This window comes from Atractosteus spatula, chromosome 3 (assembly GCF_055471065.1).
Source record: "Atractosteus spatula isolate fAtrSpa1 chromosome 3, fAtrSpa1.hap1, whole genome shotgun sequence".
Taxonomy (NCBI): Eukaryota; Metazoa; Chordata; class Actinopteri; order Semionotiformes; family Lepisosteidae; genus Atractosteus; species Atractosteus spatula.
Window position 1 is genome coordinate 74,792,839 of NC_142708.1, and position 18,502 is coordinate 74,811,340.

General features: G+C 59.3%; 1 protein-coding gene across 1 annotated transcript; it reads left to right on the forward strand.

Annotated features, from left to right (window-relative positions):
* The first annotated feature begins 1,312 nt into the window (after positions 1-1,312).
* map3k10 (mitogen-activated protein kinase kinase kinase 10) lies at positions 1,313-17,666 on the forward strand. Its single transcript, XM_088912066.1, has 11 exons — positions 1,313-2,012; positions 10,133-10,313; positions 10,597-10,745; positions 12,212-12,387; positions 12,468-12,711; positions 12,837-12,962; positions 13,886-14,024; positions 14,402-14,514; positions 14,636-14,877; positions 15,819-16,284; positions 16,903-17,666. Exons 1-11 carry the CDS (start codon positions 1,313-1,315, stop codon positions 17,271-17,273), a joined length of 2,907 nt encoding a protein of 968 aa, XP_088768192.1. The 3' UTR covers positions 17,274-17,666.
* The last annotated feature ends 836 nt before the right edge of the window (positions 17,667-18,502 follow it).

Consider the following 18,502-nt stretch of genomic DNA (forward strand, 5'->3'; position numbering starts at 1 on the left):
CCAAGCCGACTGGGAACCCCAGAAGGGACTGAGGCTCCCGGTGTATAATCAGCGTCACCTTATGCGAGAGATGGTGGACCGGCTTCTCTCGGAGCGGTTATTATAATAAGGGTATAAACAAGCCAGTGAAAAGAGGATCTTGGGCTATTTTCTAATTTTTCCAAGGCATCAGCAACAAGACGGGCTGGGACAAGCCGGCCAGCGGGCGGCAGTGGATGCGGACGAGGGGCTCGGCGGAGCCCACTGGATGTTACCCGGCGTGATCTGATCGCCCTCGCGGAGGAAAACTGTGTATGCTCGCTTCGTGTGGCCGCCGGGGGAGGAAATATTCTATAAATGATTATTGATGCCGATGATAGTAAGGTTTTGGTTTAAAAGGCGACAAACACGGGGGGAAGGAAAAGCTGAATGCCGTAAGGCGGTGTTTCTGTGCCGGAGCGCTCACCTCTCCGTGTGCGGCCGGTGCCGAGCGGACTGCCGGCTGGGGGCTGTCTATCTCCGTGTATGCGCACACGCACACGCACACGCACACAAGCCGCACGGAAAAACACGTTCATGCCCTCTGGCACTGTAGCATGAAGGAAAGGCGAGCCAGTCACAGCGCGAGGTTTCCCCGTAAATACCACCCCTAAACCGGACGGGTGGCTCTGAGTGCGTGTACCGCAACGGCAAGCCGGGCGATCCGAGCCGGTGTGTCAGGCGGGCCGGTGCCCGCGCCCCGCGAGATGCTGCTGCGGGTGACCGGCTGGGTGTCCGGGACACAGGAAGAGGCTCCTGCATCAGCAGCACGTTTACATTCCGGAACCAGAACCGGTACTGCTCCGGCCGTTCCGAACCGCTAGCCCCAGGCCCCCCCTCCGCTTCCCTGTGTACTCACACGCGCCAAACAGGATCCTGTTGTTCACGGAGCCGGAGGAGAGGAAGCGGGCACTCCGTGTCTGTGCCAAGCCCGAGTCGGGCCCGGAAGACCAGACTTTCCCGGAGAGGGACTGGATCAGCGCCCCCCCGGTCACCGGGACACGGGGACACCACTGGCGCTTCGAAGACAGAACCACTTCCGGTTCGGTCCTGTAGCCCGGAGTTGGTTCCGCTCCTTCCCGGCAGTACCAGGGCTCTCCTGCTGGCCGCGCCACATGGCCCCCCTGCGGAAGAACAGCTGAGCCCGGCCCCCCCTCCTGGCACCGCGGCGCCGCGCCCGAGCGATGGACCTGACCTGAGCGCCCGCCCCCCCCTCCCCACCGCACCCCAGAGCGGAGCGACCCGACCCCACACAGACGGCCCGCGCGGCGCCGATGCCCCCCACCTCGGCGCCATGAGCGGCGGCGGCCCCGCGGAGAACGGCGGCTGGGCCCCCGGCTCGCCAGGCCGGGCCCTGTGGACCGCCGTGTTCGACTACGAGGCGGCGGCGGAGGAGGAGCTGACCCTGCGGCGCGGCGACGTGCTGGAGGTGCTCTCCAAGGACTCCACGGTCTCGGGCGACGAGGGCTGGTGGACCGGCAAGATCCAGGACAAGGTGGGGGTCTTCCCCAGCAACTACGTCACCTGCGACCCCCACTACAGCCAGCTGCAGGGCAGCCTGGGGCAGGAGCGCGCCCTGCCGCTGGAGGTGGACTTCTCCGAGCTGCAGCTGGAGGAGATCATCGGCGCCGGCGGCTTCGGCAAGGTGTACAAGGGCCTGTGGCGCGGCGAGGAGGTGGCGGTCAAGGCGGCCCGCCAGGACCCCGACGAGGACATCAGCGTGACGGCGGAGAGCGTGCGGCAGGAGGCGCGGCTCTTCTGGATGCTGCGGCACCCCAACATCATCGCGCTGAAGGGGGTGTGCCCCAAGGAGCCCAACCTGTGCCTGGTGATGGAGTACGCCCGCGGGGGCGCGCTGAACCGCGCGCTGGCCGGCCGGAAGGTGGCGCCCCGCGTGCTGGTGAACTGGGCCGTGCAGATCGCCACCGGCATGAACTACCTGCACGACCAGGCCATCGTGCCCATCATCCACCGGGACCTCAAGTCCAGCAACAGTGAGTACGCCGCGGTTCGGGGCTCGGGCCGGGGTCTGACCCAGGGGGGTGTTCAGCGGGCAATCTTCGTTAGAGCTACCTTCGTTACTAGCTGGGGCCAAACACTGCCGAGGCTGGGGGTGGGTGGGTTTTGGGGTGTCCCCCAGGACTGTGGGGTTTTCTGTCCAGTCTTCACGGATCTTTCCCGTGGGGAGAGTGGCTCTTGTGAACCCTAGTTGTGGTTCTGCGCTAGAGCTCCCCGTCCCTGATCCGGGTGGTCTTACAGGTCACCCTGCATCCCCCCCGTCTTTAAAGAGTGGGAACGCGTGGAAGTCTGCCAGCAGCTCTGGCCTCAAGGGCGGAAAGGTATCCGGGTTCGGAGGGGTACTCAGTTCTGACCAGTCGGGTGCAGCCGAACTCTTCCAGGTCTTCGGAAATTGACGGTTTAGGAGCTGTTGGTCAACCCGGCCAGACTGGGGCTGCCTTCCGGTGCCGGGTGCGAGAGCAGCAGTGCAGGCAGGGGCTCGGGACACAGGCTCCGGGCGTGCTGGTCCGGTTCCGGCTGAGGTCCAGAATAAATATGAGCGTTCTCTACCAGCGCCACAGATTGAGCAGAACGGAGCCCCGCTGTGAGCTGAGAGTCAGTGCCGCCATGGCCCGTTCCGAGCTCCACCCATGCCATTAATTTGCTTCTTCAAGCAGGAGTCTCTGCTCTCGGCCGGGTTCTGTTCTGTTCGTTGGTGCCCAAGCAGCAGGGGGCACGCACGGGATACGCCAGGGTGCTCCGGAGGAAAGCTGAGGGCCCGGAACAGCTGGGAGGAAATGGGGGGGAAAAAAAATCTCATCTCGAGCCTTCAGTCACATCTGGGCTTTTCTGAATGAAATCGCAGCCACTTAATAAGACAAACAAGCTGCAGCCTCTGCAGAAATTCCTCGCCCTGGTAAGGTGGCGGGGAGGGGGGGAGAAACTGCAGGGGCACTGCTGGGGGGGGCTGGGTAAGGGCTGGGGCTGAGAGGGGTGCTGGTGACGTGGCGAGCAGGCTCCTGAGTCGGGGGGCGCTAGGGGTGGCTTGTAGGTGATCCCTGCTCTTGGGTCAAGGAGAGCTGAGGTGGTCAGAGATCCGACTTCCCTGTGAGCCCCAGCAGCGCTGTGGTCGCGGTATTATCTGGTGCATTCCCTCCATGGTGACTCCCTGTGCTGCAGGGCAGGACCTTCTGAAGATTTCTCACCTCCTAGATCTCAGCCAGTTCGGCCAGTCCCAGCTCTGGGGTGGATGTTGGGGGGAAAAAGGACAGCTGGGGTTCAGATCCCTGGCCAGTCAGAGCGGATGCCATTGCCGGGGTGTGTGGGTAACTGATATTCCCGACACCGGTTACTGTGTTGTTTCAGGGAGCTACAGGGTGATGTTCTCGGTCGGGATCTGAGCCTTCACTGAAGCGTGCGGATGCTGCTGTGTGGATCTTTCTTAAAGCAGGACCTCAGTAAAGATGCTGACGGCTTCATTCAGTCTCCCGCTGTGCTGAATTTTCCCAGAGGGCAGAGGAGACTTTTCTCTGCACGTGTAAAACCAGCCTCAGCGTCCCTCCTGCAGACTGTAGACAGGTGTAGCTGCACCTGTCCTCCTGTCTCACTGCCTCTCAGGGGCACAAGTGTTCAGGGAAACTGTCCTGGACCCACAGGCAGCGTCCAGGAAAGGCCCAGGGACAGGGACAGGGACAGGCAGCACAGGGGCAGTAGTATAGCACACCCTGTCGGAGAGGAACTAGAGTAATCCGCAGACACCCCCCTGTGCAGCCGGGTGTTACTGCGTATCGGGGTTCTGGATGCACCCTGTAATCATGTCTTGAGGATTTTTATCCTCGAGGAAGGCGGCTCGCCACTCTGAACTGGGTGTCCTTTCCTCCAGGAATCATGGCCGTGACTCTCGGGGTCCCCGCTGCCTGCCGATCCGCGCCCCCGTCACTCGCTGTCCGCAGGGTGCTCTTACCTTCCCTTGCAGACTGAGGCGCCCCCCAGTCCCCCCAGCGTGACCGAGACCAGTCACCCCCGTCCTGCTCCTGGCCCGAGATGAGGCGCGATCCAGCTCGGTGCTCTCTCCGAGATTCCCTCCCGTCACTGGGGACAGCGGGAGTCTGGAACGGGAAGGCCGGTGTGTGGTCCTGGGCCGGGGTGCAGGTCGTCGCTCCGGACCGCGGTGCTGACAGAAGCCCACGTGGCTGTACGCTGACAACGTGCGTGGCTCCTGCCAGCGCCGAAATTCACACACAGCCGCAGGCAAGCAGACAGCACGGTGACTGATGGCTCAGGGGTCCCAGATCCCAGTCCAGGCTTTTGTACGTGTGCAGAGCCAGGGGGTCTCTTCGGGGGCTCGGGCTTCCCATCACCTCCCCAGAACACGCGCTGGAGACTCTATACTGAATCAAACTAATAGCTAAATCGGAGGCTAATGTCACCTTGCCTGGCCTGACAGGCCTGTTGCTCTGTGTACCCCTATGCAGCTCAAAGTCTGTTTGCATTTTTCACTGCAAATCCTCAATTACTCCTTCGAATTCTTTGTTCTGTCAGCATCTTTCTTACTAAGCTTTGCGAGGTGGGGACACAGACAGCCCGTTTTCCTTGTGAGCAGTGACACAAAGCAGTTTGGCTCTTAATCGGCCGCGGAGCTCGGAGGTTGTGTGGGCTTGTTTTGCCTCTTGTCAGATAATCTTGATTGAATCCGCAAACATGTGGTTAAGGCAGGCATACACAGGACAGAGGTAAACACACAAAACTGCTGGTCTTCTATATTTTAAACGGCGGCATGCTGGCAAGTCAAAGGAGCAGGAAGAAAGAGGGCTTCCCAGATCCCCCCGCCTGTCAGGCTGCCTGCAGTGCAGCTGCCCCCAGAGCAAGCACACCGACAGACGAGCACTAGTCTCCGGAGTCTAACGTTACACACAGGCTCATTGTCCAGGTGGATTGGTTTCAGGTGTCCTTTTCAACCGCAGCCAAGTTCCACCTTCTCAGAAAGGCAACAATAAGATGTCACTCTTCTTACTGTTTCAAATGACGGCCCCCCCCCCCACAATAAGTTCCCGGAAAGACCCGTCCCTCCCCAGTCGCAGCTCCCCAAGTGGAGCGGGGGGGTGTGGCGTGGCTGCAGCCCAGGGCGAGTGAAGGGCATGCTGGGATTGGGTTTCAGCAGCACTGTGAGCTCAGTGTTGAGCTGCTAAAGGAGCAGCCTCTCCACGGGCTGGCAGGAGAAAGGAGTGTCATGGGCGCAGATACAGGGAGGTGGACGCAGATACAGAGAAGTGGACGCAGATACAGGGAGGCGGACACAGATACAGGGAGGCGGAGACAGATACAGGGAGGCGGAGACAGATACAGAGAAGTGGAGACAGATACAGGGAGGTGGACGCAGTTACAGGGAGGTGGACCTTAGTTGTTGATCTGTGCGGCGCCCTCACAATGCTGGGAAGGGCGTCCATGTGCACGCAGCAGCCTCTCCGGCCCGCCCAGCGGAGGTCCTGTGGAAGTAAAGAGTCAGTCAGAGATTACAGCAAGGGAAAACCTTTCTTCTTGCTCCCCAAATACTCTTGAGCCCAGGTTTCACAAGCAGCGGTGCAGTTCTCTCAGAGTGCAGCCTGAGACATCCATGGGGTCAGTGAGCTTTAAGAAATCAGCCCGATTCCCACGCGCAGTGAGGCTCAGCGCGTCGCTGCAGCAGCTGCCTGCCAGGCAACAGCAGCCGGTCCTTTCCCTCATGAGAAAACTGCACTGGTACAAGAAGGACAAGCCAGGAGGAGCAGCAGCACGCAGCAGGGTTAGGAAGGTCTAAGAGCACAAGGCAGATGAGACCAGGAGGGGTAGTTAGTAATTAATTCATGCCAGGATCTCTTCCAGCCATTTCTCAAAAGAAGCCAGAGTATAGGCTTCAGCAAAACGGCTGGGTAGTTTGTCCCACTCTCCCACAACCCTTTGTGTAAAGTGGTGCCTCCTGTTCAGTTTGATTCTTTCAACTATATGAACCTTTTGCCTTTTTAATGCTAGAGCCTAGAAAATATAAATAATGGTTATGTTTTTTAAACATCGACATGTTGTCCAGTGCAGGTGCCCTTCGCTGTGCTGTATTTAACTGGAATTAAAGGTACTGAGGGCGGGGGCCTCCCTAACGGCCAAAGCAGACGCGTTCAGGAGCTCCATTCCACTTAGTTCCACGACGGGACTTCATTCCCTCCGCCTTCTCTCAGCTCACTGACCCTGGTGCTGGAGGTCACATAAAGGTCAAATGACAACCCAACAGAAAAAGTTTATGCAACAGTACTTGTGTATCCTGTGCAGCTTTTGCGGTATGCTGTGTGGGTCACAGTTCCGAAGGATTTTTGATTACACCGACGCTCCCGTCTGGAGAAGTCTAAGGAATTGTGTTGCTCCCCAGAGATGTCAGTAAAACCTGCTGTCGTGTCCATGTGACGACACACCTGACTGAAGATGATCTCGACTTCGGCTTGCACGGCCTTCATAAGGGCAGCCTGCACTGCAGGAGGTCGCCGTAGCAACATGGGATGTAAGGGTAACGCACACGGATGGAGGTGCCGTGTGCCGTGTGCCAGGCAGCGTCCAGGCAGAGCAGCGTCCGTACCCCGGCGCCACGTGACCCGAGCCTGATAGGCCCCGCAGAGCAGCAGCGCCGGCCCAGGGCCTCGGGGACAATGCCTCCTTTATGGTGGGCCCGGGCGAACAACGACCTCTGTCAGGGGAGACGGCTGTCTGGGCTGGCCGCTGACGCACACAGGCAGGCCTGCAGCCCTTGCACTGGGTGTCCCTGGCTCCACGCGCAGCCAGCCCAGGCAAACACACAAACAAGCGTGGAGGCGAAGCGCAGCTGCACAAGGGGCGAGGCGCTGCGAGACGCAGTGGGCATGGCGCCTCGCTGCCGGCTGCTTCTGGAGGTGCCTGTTCTTGCTGCTGAGTTTCCTGCAGCTATCTGAGGTGCAGCCTGGACTTAACTCAAACATTAGGCCCCTCCCTTGCACAGAAGTCCCACCTTCTGTCTCCTGGCCAGGGGAGATCTGCCTCCGGGCACCAGGTTTGGAAATATCCCTGTACGACGTCTGGAAGATTTCAATCCATTTAGTTCCCTGGTGCAGAAAAGCATCCCGAGAGCAGAGCTGAGCAGCACTTTGATGACGTTCTTGCAGCCACTCTGCACACAGATCAGGGGAGACCTGCGGGAGAACTTTAGGGAGGCCAAAGTGGAAGTTATACAGGACAACAGGGCTAACACCCCCAAGTGCCTTGGGGTTCTTAGAGTACTCAGGTACTTGTTTTAACATCTCACCTGAATGATGGCACCTCAAAAAGCACAGTGGCATTGGTTTGGAGATTGTGGTCCAGAGAGACAAGCGCCACCTGCTGGTCCACTAACAGTTCTTACAATGCAGCCTGGGGTTCGCTGGCGTTCTCCCGTGCCAGTACTTGCTATCTGTGTTCCTCGTCATGATCAAGGTTATGCTCAGTCATTAAGTTCTAAATTTTAACTTTGTTAATTTAAGAGCTTGTTGAAGTCGAGCCATTCTGTGCTGCACAGATCCACAGATCCTGGAAAACGCCTGCCTCTCAAACTTGATGAACGCAGGAAGGGCGACAGACCTGAGCTCGTTTCGCCATCGTGAGAAATCAGCTCATAGAATAACAGACTCCACTAGCTCACGCGGTTATACAGGCCACTAGACAAATCTACAGTACATCAACTCCTGCACCTGCACTGTTCCACTCAGAGGCTGTTTTAGTGCGTTCGGCATTCAATTAATTAATTGTTAACTGATCCTGGTAATTGCTAATTAATGTAGGGGGTGGTTGCAGGGCAGTAGTCCCAGCACACGTGCTCACACACTCGCTGTACCGCGGCTGGGGGCCCACTTGCGTCTCGGATGACTCCTTAAGCTCCTGTTTCGTTCTGGCTCTGTGCGGCTCCCGTCCTTTATTCACGTCCTGGAAGCAGACGATGGCAGCGCTGTGAACGACAAACGGGGGAGGACAACTTCCCGGGCCTGAAGCTGTGGGGGGGGGGGGCTGTTGTTTACGGATAATAATCGCTCCTCCAGTTAAGATCTATTGCCTCCTGTTTCAGATTCTGAATTGATTTAAAAAAACAGGGTGGGACGCTTACAGGCAAAAGTGAAATATTATACCAAAATCATCCTGTGTACACCCCCAAAAAAAGTACTGACCCTCCCCGGCGCTGGGCTTGCGATGCCCCTGTCAACCAGGAGACACGGATGCCATCGGGGCGTCTTGGCAACACCGTCCTGCGCTCTTGCAGCACACAGGCAGACAGCCCGGAGAGCCGCAGGGAGGGCCGAGACAGCTGTCCCTCATGGTGACAGGGAGCCTCAGACAGAACAATGGCTCATTCTGTCTGCGCGAGCGGCCTGCTCTCTCCCAGCCCCGCGCGGGGCAGCCGGGACAGGGCACCGCGGAGAGCCCCGAGAGACGGGCTGCTATTGTGTGGACTGCTGGCCGCACGCGCAGTGGCAGACTGGCCAGAGGGGTCCGGCCCTCCTGCGGTGCCTCTTAACTTCCGAAGCGAAAGGAGTGGCGTGCAGAGAGATGAAAGCAGCAGTTGAGGTGCGTCGACGTCTGCAGTGAAGGGGCTGCGGGTGACCGCGCCCTCGGAGGAACTGCCCGCGACGAGGGCAGGGCGATCTAAACAGGTAGCCGACGCCGATGATGGGCGTGAGCTCCCAGCAGCCGGGCGGGGTGGGTGACAGGCCTGTCTTGGAGCGTCTCCACCCCCCCCCCCCCACACACACACACACACACACACACACATCCTGGAAATCTCCCGCTGCTCAAACAAAGGCCGCTCTGACCTGCTTTTGCATAAACTGTACGATAAGCAAAGCAGGCACATGCCCTCCCCAAACACCGGGCCTGTTTACAGTCCAAACAGGCCGACTGGCTCTACTCCAGCTCAAAGACACCTGTCTGACTCCGGCTCCACCTGCAGGTCGGGCCGGGGGCCGCCAGCGCACGTGCAGCATCCGCTTCGGCCTGACCTCTGACCTGTTGGGAAACCTGCACTTTCCCCTGTGCGCTGCTTCGTCCGAGCGACGAAGGCCAGAGGCCCGCAGGAGTAATCTGTCCTTCCGCCTCCTACATGTCAGAGGGAATTGACTGTGAACTGTTTGGGCAGAGCGCACACGCACACGCACACGCACACGGACACACCATGCTGTGAGCTCAGTGTATGTTCTGTCTTCCTGCAGACAGCTGTAGACTGTAGTCTTGGTTGCCATGTCACAACTGCTGGTGAGCCACATTACTGCAGATATTGATCAATCCCAAATGAGTTCAGCAAGTCTCAGATTTCTACTCCTGCATGTTTTCTTTGCAATTAGAACTCTTCTTAAGTTCCCCCGTTTTATTTTACTTTGTAAAGGCAGCTTTTTGGATTCTTATCCCCCTCCCGCCTAGTGCGTCATCCAGAATCACTTCAGCTGAGCCGCTGGTGCCGCAAGTTTCAGTCAACTGAACGCAAAGCAGCTGGAAACAAAAGCACTGAGCTTTACGGCTCATCCCCGTGGGCAAGGGCACCGCGCACGTCTAGCAGGACGATGACGTTTCTTTAGGATGGAAGAAACGGCACGATCGGGGGAGCGAGCCCGAGTCGTCAGCGAGAAAGCGACAGCAGGGGCAGGAGAGGCAGCAGGCGGGGGTAGGGGCCGCTCCTACGCATGCGGTTTAGAACGGGGAGCTGAAAGACCTTTCCCGCACGTTTTTAAAGTTTAAAAGTGTCTCTTTTAAAGAATGGGCCTGCCAGGTCAGCAGGTTGGCTTATAGCTCTGCGGCACGCCACGCAGTGCTGCTGACTCGGACGCTGCCCGCTGCGGACAGCTGGCACAGTGCAGCACTGCCACGCTGGTCAGATGTTTAAACCGACCCTTCCTGAAAGTGCTGGTGGTGCACCTGTCTCCCCGCAGCAGTCGCCCTCCACAAGGGGGCAGGGGTGATCTTCCCACCGCCTTCAGCCGGCCTTTTGTGACGGTGGTGCCTTCATCCCCGCCGACAGAGCGGTCTGCTGTCCTGATCGCCAGGGGGTGCGCGTGGCCTGTGTCTCGGCTAATGGATGCCCCCTTCCCCCCCTCTCCTGCAGTCTTGATTCTCGAGCGGGTGGAGCACGATGACCTGTCCTGCAAGACCCTGAAGATCACGGACTTCGGGCTGGCGCGGGAGTGGCACAAGACCACCAAGATGAGCGCAGCGGGCACCTACGCCTGGATGGCCCCCGAGGTCATCAAGCTGTCTCTCTTCTCCAAGAGCAGCGACGTGTGGAGGTGAGAGACTCGGGCCGCCGTCCGACCAGCTTCCACAGATACCCGTCCCCCATTAGAAAACCGCTCGGCGAAGGGACACAGCGTCCCCAACAGCTCAAGGTCCATCTCTTTCAGAAACAGAGCAGCGAACTCAGCAGAGGGTGGGTGGTAAAGACTTGAGACTGGCCAGCGGGGTCAGGCTTAAAACGGGTCACCCCCAGGGGAGGAGTAGGGCTCAGAGTCGGGGTGCCCAGGGTGGAGGCGTTTTCAGGGTGTTCAGTGCCTGTGTTCTGTGCTGGCGCAGTTTTGGGGTGCTGCTGTGGGAGCTGTTGACGGGGGAGGTACCGTACCGCGAGATCGACGCGCTGGCCGTGGCGTACGGAGTGGCCATGAACAAACTGACCCTGCCCATCCCGTCCACCTGCCCCGAGCCCTTCGCCAAGCTGCTGGAAGGTAGGACTGGGGCGGGGCCCGTGCGATTCAGGAGTAGTGGTACTGATGCATGACAGTTAGTGCATCTGCCTCTCTGTGTGGAGTTTGCAAGTTCTCCCCAAGTCTGTTTGGGTTTCTCTCCCTACCCAGATACACATGGCACAGGTGCGTCTGGCTACTGTGAACTGGTCCTCGAAGGGCAAGCAGGAGTGGCTCAGGTACCTGTGCCCTGTGCACACAATATAGTGGAGACTGCATCAATAGTTCCCACACATTAAATGCTGTGTTAAACTAGACACCTTTGTCAGTGATCTTCTGAGTACGAACACTACCAAAACTTACATAAATTAAGTGGATATAAGCCCTGTCCTTGGTGATTATCAGCCTCCCAACACTTAGCATAGTAATCCACCACAGTGAGCAAGGACCCCTAGGCAGTCAGTTCCACAGGTCAGCAGATGAACACTTCACACCCAAGGGAGCTATAACAGACAAACGTCAACACACACAGTCACTCCTGTGCTGCACACACCTTATGGACACACACACACACACAGAAAGCAGCGGTTGCCCTCTTCCTGTTCTCGGAGAGCCTCTGCACAGCGGATTGGTCCTGACTCACTCGGGCCATTCAGCCGCGGGTCCTGCAGAGAGGACAGGCAGGACCGGGCCGGTCCGACTGCATTCTTTCCCTGTCCGCTCCGGGAGCTTCCCTTTGAGTAAACTCCCAGCTGTTGACAATGTGTTGTATTTACCTGTATCCTATCGCCCTGCTGTCACACACAGACCTGGCAAGAGCTTCTGTTTACTAAGGTCTCCATGGCAGTCTGAGAAACACCCTTCGGCTTCATAACAAGTAGCAGGGATCTCTTCATGACACTTTGCCACGTGCTGGAAGTGTCTGTTCTTGGTCAGCGGTCAGCGTGATAAAAAGCCGCCCCACTCATTATTTCAGAAGGCGTAGCAGGAACACAGGGATTAGGCCTGCACAACAACACAAAGCACCAAACAGAGCAGGCACAAACATCATGCTGAAAAGAGAAGAAAAGAAAACACAGCACCTAATATAGCAATATAAAGCAGCTAATAAAAAAGCTTTATTAGCTGCTGACTTTCCTCTCTTTCTCATGTGAAGGAGGCTCCACAGCCGAAACGTGTTTCTTTTCTTCTCTTTTCAGCATGGAATAAACCTTTACTTGTTCCTCTGCAGCCTACGCACGCTGACGCTGCTCCCCTACTTGAACTACTTCAGACACAAACACTACCCCTTGGCTTTGCGCTACACCTAAAACACATTCCTAAAACCTGGGCTTAATTCTCTGGCCTACCCGTCCTCAGTTCTAGTGAGTTGCTCCGCGACCCTGGGGCCTGGCACGTGTGTGTGTGACTGTGCAGCCGGAGGGCGCTATCGAGAGCCGCAGGGCCCCATACCCACGTGCTGCTTGTGCGTGCTCGGTTACCGTCTCCTTCCCGCGCCTGCCTTCCAGAGTGCTGGAACCCCAGTCCGCACAGCCGGCCCCCGTTCGGCACCATCCTGGCGCAGCTGCAGGCCATCGAGCAGTCAGCCATGTTCCAGATGCCCCTGGAGTCCTTCCACTCGCTGCAGGAGGACTGGAAGCTGGAGATCCAGCAGATGTTCGACGAGCTGCGGACCAAGGAGAAGGTGCGAGCCGAGCGCCAGCTGCCCCGCGCGGGCCTGGCCTGAGCGGGCCTGGCCTGAGCGGTCTCTGTGCCCCCCCGCAGGAGCTGCGCTCGTGGGAGGAGGAGCTGGCCCGGGCGGCGGAGGAGCAGCGGGAGCAGGAGGAGCTGCTGCGGCGCCGGGAGCAGGAGCTGGCCGAGCGCGAGATCGACATCGTGGAGCGCGAGCTCAACATCATCATCCACCAGATGTACCAGGAGAAGCCCAAGGTGAAGAAGCGCAAGGGCCACTTCAAGAAGAGCCGCCTCCGGCTGGGCAAGGACGGCAACCGCATCAGCCTGCCCTCAGGTATGGCCAGCTGGGCGCCCTGACGCAGTGCCGGAGCCGTCCACCGGGGGGCGATGCCTAACCCCGCGCAGGAGTGCGCCCTGGCTTGACTGCAGCCCCTGCCTGCTCTGTCTGTCTCTCTGCAGGGTTCGAACACAAGATCACGGTGCAGGCCTCACCCAGCGTGGACAAAAGGAAGGGACAGGGGGGGTCAGACCGCACCACCCCTCCTGGCAGCCCCGTCGTCATCCCCCGTCTCCGAGCCATCCGCCGTGAGTGACACCGCCACACCTAGAGCCGCACACGCAGAGTGGACTGCTCACGCACACAAATGCCCGCGCACACACGGACGTGCTCACGCACACACTCTTGAACTTGAACTTTATTGCCATATGTAACCGGTCCATGTACTGGTGCAATGGAATTCTTACTTACAGAAAGTCTCTCGATTGTTAAAAGAAGTGGAAAAAGTGCAGACAGTGCATCAAGACAATATACAAACAGTAGACAGTGTACAAGCAAACAAGTAAACACTTTAAATGTAAACAATGCAGACATGTAAACAATGACTGGAGATGTGCAATAAATATGAAATCCTAATGAGGTAGATATTGTAGATGTGGTCCAAGGGGCGTGGCTAAATGTGTTCGCCAATCGCACTGCTTGTGGATAGAAGCTATTGAAGAATCTAGTGGTAGGTGTCCGTATGCTTTTGTATCTCTTGCCTCAGGGCAGTGGAGTGAAGAGCTCTTGCCTGGGTTGGTGACTGAGTTCTTCACCCCACTGTCCCCAGGCAAGAGATACAAAAGCATACGGACACCTACCACTAGATCTTTCAACAGCTTCTATCCTGCTCACGCACACTCATACTCGCACACACGCGCAGACTGCTCACGCACACACTCGCACACAGACACAGTGTGACCTTCTCACGCACACACACTCACACACACAGAGCAGACGGCTCACGCACACACGCTCACACAAAGCGGACTGCTCTCACACACACGCTCAGACAGACACACAGAGCAGACTGCTCACGCGCGCACGCTCACACAGACACACCGAGCAGACTGCTCTCGCACACACATGCACAGACACTTACAGGGAACGCGCTCTCCTGCTCGTTAGTCGGGGTGATGATGTCCACTCCCACACCCCAGGATTCAAGGGTCTGTGCTCTGTCCTTCCCCAGTGACTCCCAGCGACGGGAGCAAGACGTGGGGCCGGAGCGCAGTCTGCAAGAAGGAGGAGCTGGCTGCCAACAAGAAGAAGGGCCGGACCTGGGGGCCGAGCTCCACGCACCAGAGAGAGAGGCTGGGAGGCGAGGACAGGTACTGAGCCATCGGGGGCAATCCAGGGCTCACAGAGAGCCATGCACACATTGCACAAGCAAACAGTCTGCCCTGGAGAGCCGGGGAAAACACCAAGCCCACAACAGAGCATGCAGAAACATCCTTCTCTAGTACAGCTGTAGTCTCGTGCATTTACCTGTGCAGGGCAAGGTGAATAAAGTCCCACAGAGACCCTGTATTTGCAGGTATTGGAGAACAAAACATAGGGGAAATAAAGGCAGCGTGTCTGGGGTGGTCATGTCAATGTGCAGGAGAGCTCTCTTTATATAGGTGGTTAATAATTGAATCGCATGTTGCAGTTCTGTATGAAGTCTAACAGACCTGTGCCCATGTCTCTTGCTTGTCTGCGTATTCAGGTTGAAGTCCCTGGGCGAGGGGTGTAAGCAGTGGTCCTCCAGCGCCCCTAATCTGGGAAAGTCCCCCAAGCACGTGCCCATGACCGGGGGGTTTGCCAGTCTGAATGAGATGGGTAAGACATTGGGGGAGGAGGGGTGGAAGAGAATCAGAGTGGAGTGTCGCCTGTCGCAGCCTGTCCCCCTGACCCGGGCCTGTCTCTGTCTCTGTCCCTGTCTCCGCCTGCTGCTGTCCAGAGGAGCACCTTGAGCCCCAGAGCCCACTGTCCCGTCTCTCCCTGCCCCCCGGAGAAGCTGGCAGCAACGGGGCACTGGACGACAGCGGGGCACCGCCCTGCAGCGCCGGCTGCGGGACGCCCACAGACTCGGCCCGCCGCTGCGCCCAGCGCAAGAGGAGCGACCTGCTGCTGCTGGGCTGCGCGTCGCTGCTGGCCTCCATCGGCCTCGGCCAGGACCTGCTGCAGCTCGGCCGCCAGCAGGTACAGCGGACAGAATCACCGCAGGCCCCCTCGCTTGCACTCTCGGTGGTGCAGGGCCGGGCTCACAGCCACCCCGGGCGTCCTGGGGAGGCACGAAGAACGGACCTTCCGCTGCTGCTGCCCTGTCAGGGGCAAACACACCGACCCCCTGCGCCATTTCCTCCCAGAAAACCTGCAACAGTGAAGCTGCTGGAGTGATCTGCTGCCACAGCTGTGGGCTCTGGGGCTTCTGCTGCATGAGTGGGGCTTGAAACCTTCAGTGTATATTTACCAGTAACATGCTTTGCTTCAAACTGTGATTAATGCTTGATTAACCGTGTCTGGCTCTGGGTTCGTGTATTGAACACGTCACGTCAGCGCGTGTCGGCTGCAGAAGAACAGGTGCAGGTTTATTCCATTGCACGTTTCTTCAAACCTGAACGCCTCCACAGCCGGAACGCTGCGTCTCTTTTCTCTTCCTTTCAGCGTGGAATAAACCTTCGCCTGTTCCTGCTTCAGAGAGGCTGACGGCACCGAGACTCCGCGTTTCAGACGAGGACTTCTCATACCAAATCGTTAAAATGTTGTTCGCTGCAGTTTGGTCTGTGGAGCAGCCTTCGTGGAGATTGTAGGCAGAGATAATCCTCTCTCGTGCACCACGTGGTGCAGACAAAGCGCGAAGAGACACCGGGTCAGGTTACTGAAAGTGAAACGAGACGCAGGGCTCGACTCTGACAGATGCACCATCAGCGCTCCAGGCGGGATGTGACTGTGAAGACAAGCCAGCCTTGTTCTGTAGTTATCCGAGAGAGTAGCTCAGTCTAGGCTTGCAGGAGTGCCACACGATCTAACGCCAACAGAGCCGCGGGCGTGGCCCCAGGGAGGCCGGTGTGTCCGCAGGTGTTCCCGGAGCCCGCAGGAGCCCTGCTGGACAGCCGGTGACGGTGCGGTCTCTCCCGCAGGCGGCCCAGGACGAGCAGGAGGCCCCGGAGGAGCGCAAGAAGAAGGAGGGCCTGTTCCAGCGCGCGGGGCGGTTCCGGCGCAGCACCAGCCCACCCAGCCGCACGCTGTCCCAGGGCCGTGCGGACTCGGTGCTGCCCTCCCTGGACGCCTCGCCCTCCGTCACCCTGCTCTCCCTGTCCTCCCTCTCCGACTGCAACTCCACCAAATCCCTGCTGCCCTCCGACCCCGACGACCCCCCCGCGGCCGCCCCCCCCGCCGTCAACCCCCTGCTGGACCTGCGGGCCGAGAGCTTCAAGAGGGACCCCAACCAGTCGCTCACGCCCACCCACGTGTCCGCCGCCATGGCCGTGTCCCGCGGGCACCGCCGCACCCCGTCCGACGGCGCCATCCGCCCCCGGGCGCAGACCACCGGGCACCGCCGCACCCCGTCCGACGGCAGCTCCCCGTTGCCCACCGCCGACGCAGGTACCCCTCAAACCCCAGCCGTCCGCCGAGCCACAGCGCAAAGTCAGATTGAGGGTGGCGGACAGGCTGGCAGCCTGCAGCCTGTTGGCACAGCAGTAAAGAGGCCCCTGCCTGCAGCGGTGCTCCACTCCCTCCAGAGTCCACACAAGCTCTTAATGGGCTTTCAGGAGCTAATTGGCTTAACAGGACAGGTTTAATGCTTTTCCAAGGTCTTCAGCTGAAACCTAAACAATGAGATAAGCAGGGCTGTACTCCAAGGTCCCACACAGATCCCTGCTTTGATTGAGGCCAGTCGGACTGCACCTCAAGCTCTCTTTTTTCAAACGGAAGAAACCTTAACCTGCAGGCCTGAGCAGCTGGTGTCATTTAAGAATAATTCATGAAGCACTGCTTAACGGGGACACTGTCTGCCCTCTAGTGGAATGTAACTGCTGCTGGCTGCTGGTTCCTGATTCTCAGCTCAGGTTCTTCTTCATTTAGCACTGAACCAGCGAGCTCTGGACAGGGCCTGGCAGCTCTGCCGGGATGGAGACCCTGGGTTTTTAGGGGTTTCACATCAAGGGGTCGGGGGGGCACACGCCTCTCCGCCACTGACTCTCCGCCCTGTCTCTCCTGCAGGTTGCCGGGACCCACTGGAGTTCCCCCGGCTACCGGACCCCTCCTCGGTCTTCCCGGCGGTCCCGCGGCGTAAGCTCCCACCAGCCGACCGGGATGGAAGCGCTCTGGAGCGGCCCAAAACCCTGGAGTTCGCCCCCCGGCCGAGGCCCACGATTGCCCGGCCCCGTATAGACCCCTGGAAGCTGGTGGCGCTGGGGCGCACGCACAGCTCCTCGCCCGGCAGCAGCTGCGACAGCCCCCTGGGCTCGGGGGAGGGCAGCACCGCCGCCCAGCAGACGCTGCTGGACATGGACATGGAGGGGCAGAGCCAGGACAGCACGGTGCCCCTCTGCGGGCAGCACGCCACGCTTTGCGAGCACCACTTTTCGTAGCCATCCCACCACCCCGTCCTCCCCCTCAGGGAACCACACCAGGCAGCTGTGAGCACATCTGCACATTCCAGCCCCACCCGTCACTGCAGGTCTGCGCACCTGTGAGCCCAGTGCGCATAGACTGCCTGTCCAGCAGCTCCCGCATTAAAACCTCAGGATGGGCATTAACTCCTTGACTACTCACCACGGGCACTTTAGTTCTGGAATCCTGCTCTCCCTCCCCGCCCCTCTCTGTCAGGACAGCCACGCCTCACCTCGCCCCGCCCCTCTCTGTCTGTCAGGACAGCCACGCCTCGCCCCGCCCCTCTCTGTCAGGACAGCCACGCCTCACCCCGCCCCTCTGTGTCAGGACAGCCACACCTTGCCCCTCCCCTCTCTGTCAGGACAGCCACACCTTGCCCCTCCCCTCTCTGTCAGGACAGCCACACCTTGCCCCTCCCCTCTCTGTCAGGACAGCCACACCTCGCCCCTCCTCTCTCTGTCTGTCAGGACAGCCACGCCTTGCCCCGCCCCTCTCTGTCAGGACAGCCACGCCTCGCCCCTCTCTGTCAGTCAGGACAGCCACGCCTCACCCCTCTCTGTCTGTCAGGACAGCCACGCCTTGCCCCGCCCCTCTCTGTCAGGACAGCCACGCCTCACCCCTCTCTGTCTGTCAGGACAGCCACACCTCGCCCTGCCCCTCTCTGTCTATAAGGACAGCCACGCCTTGCCCTGCCCTTCTCTGTCTGTCAGGACAACCACGCCTCACCCCGCCCCTCTGTGTCAGGACAGCCACACCTTGCCCCTCCCCTCTCTGTCAGGACAGCCACACCTTGCCCCTCCCCTCTCTGTCAGGACAGCCACACCTCGCCCTGCCCCTCTCTGTCTATAAGGACAGCCACGCCTTGCCCTGCCCTTCTCTGTCTGTCAGGACAGCCACACCTCGCCCCGCCCCTCTGTGTCAGGACAGCCACACCTTGCCCCTCCCCTCTCTGTCAGGACAGCCACACCTCGCCCTGCCCCTCTCTGTCTATCAGGACAGCCACGCCTTGCCCTGCCCTTCTCTGTCTGTCAGGACAGCCACACCTCGCCCCGCCCCTCTGTGTCAGGACAGCCACACCTTGCCCCTCCCCTCTCTGTCAGGACAGCCACTACCTTGCCCCTCCCCTCTCTGTCTATCAGGACAGCCACGCCTCGCCCCGTCCCTCTCTGTCAGGACAGCCACGCCTCGCCCCGTCCCTCTCTGTCAG

Excerpts from the sequence above, each read along its gene's own strand:
- map3k10 (XM_088912066.1), top strand. The coding sequence starts at position 1,313 with ATGAGCGGCGGCGGCCCCGCGGAGAACGGCGGCTGGGCCCCCGGCTCG. Across the intron at positions 10,314-10,596 it reads AAGAGCAGCGACGTGTGGAG|TTTTGGGGTGCTGCTGTGGG; the intron begins GTGAGAGACTCG and ends GTGCTGGCGCAG. Across the intron at positions 14,025-14,401 it reads AGGCTGGGAGGCGAGGACAG|GTTGAAGTCCCTGGGCGAGG; the intron begins GTACTGAGCCAT and ends CTGCGTATTCAG.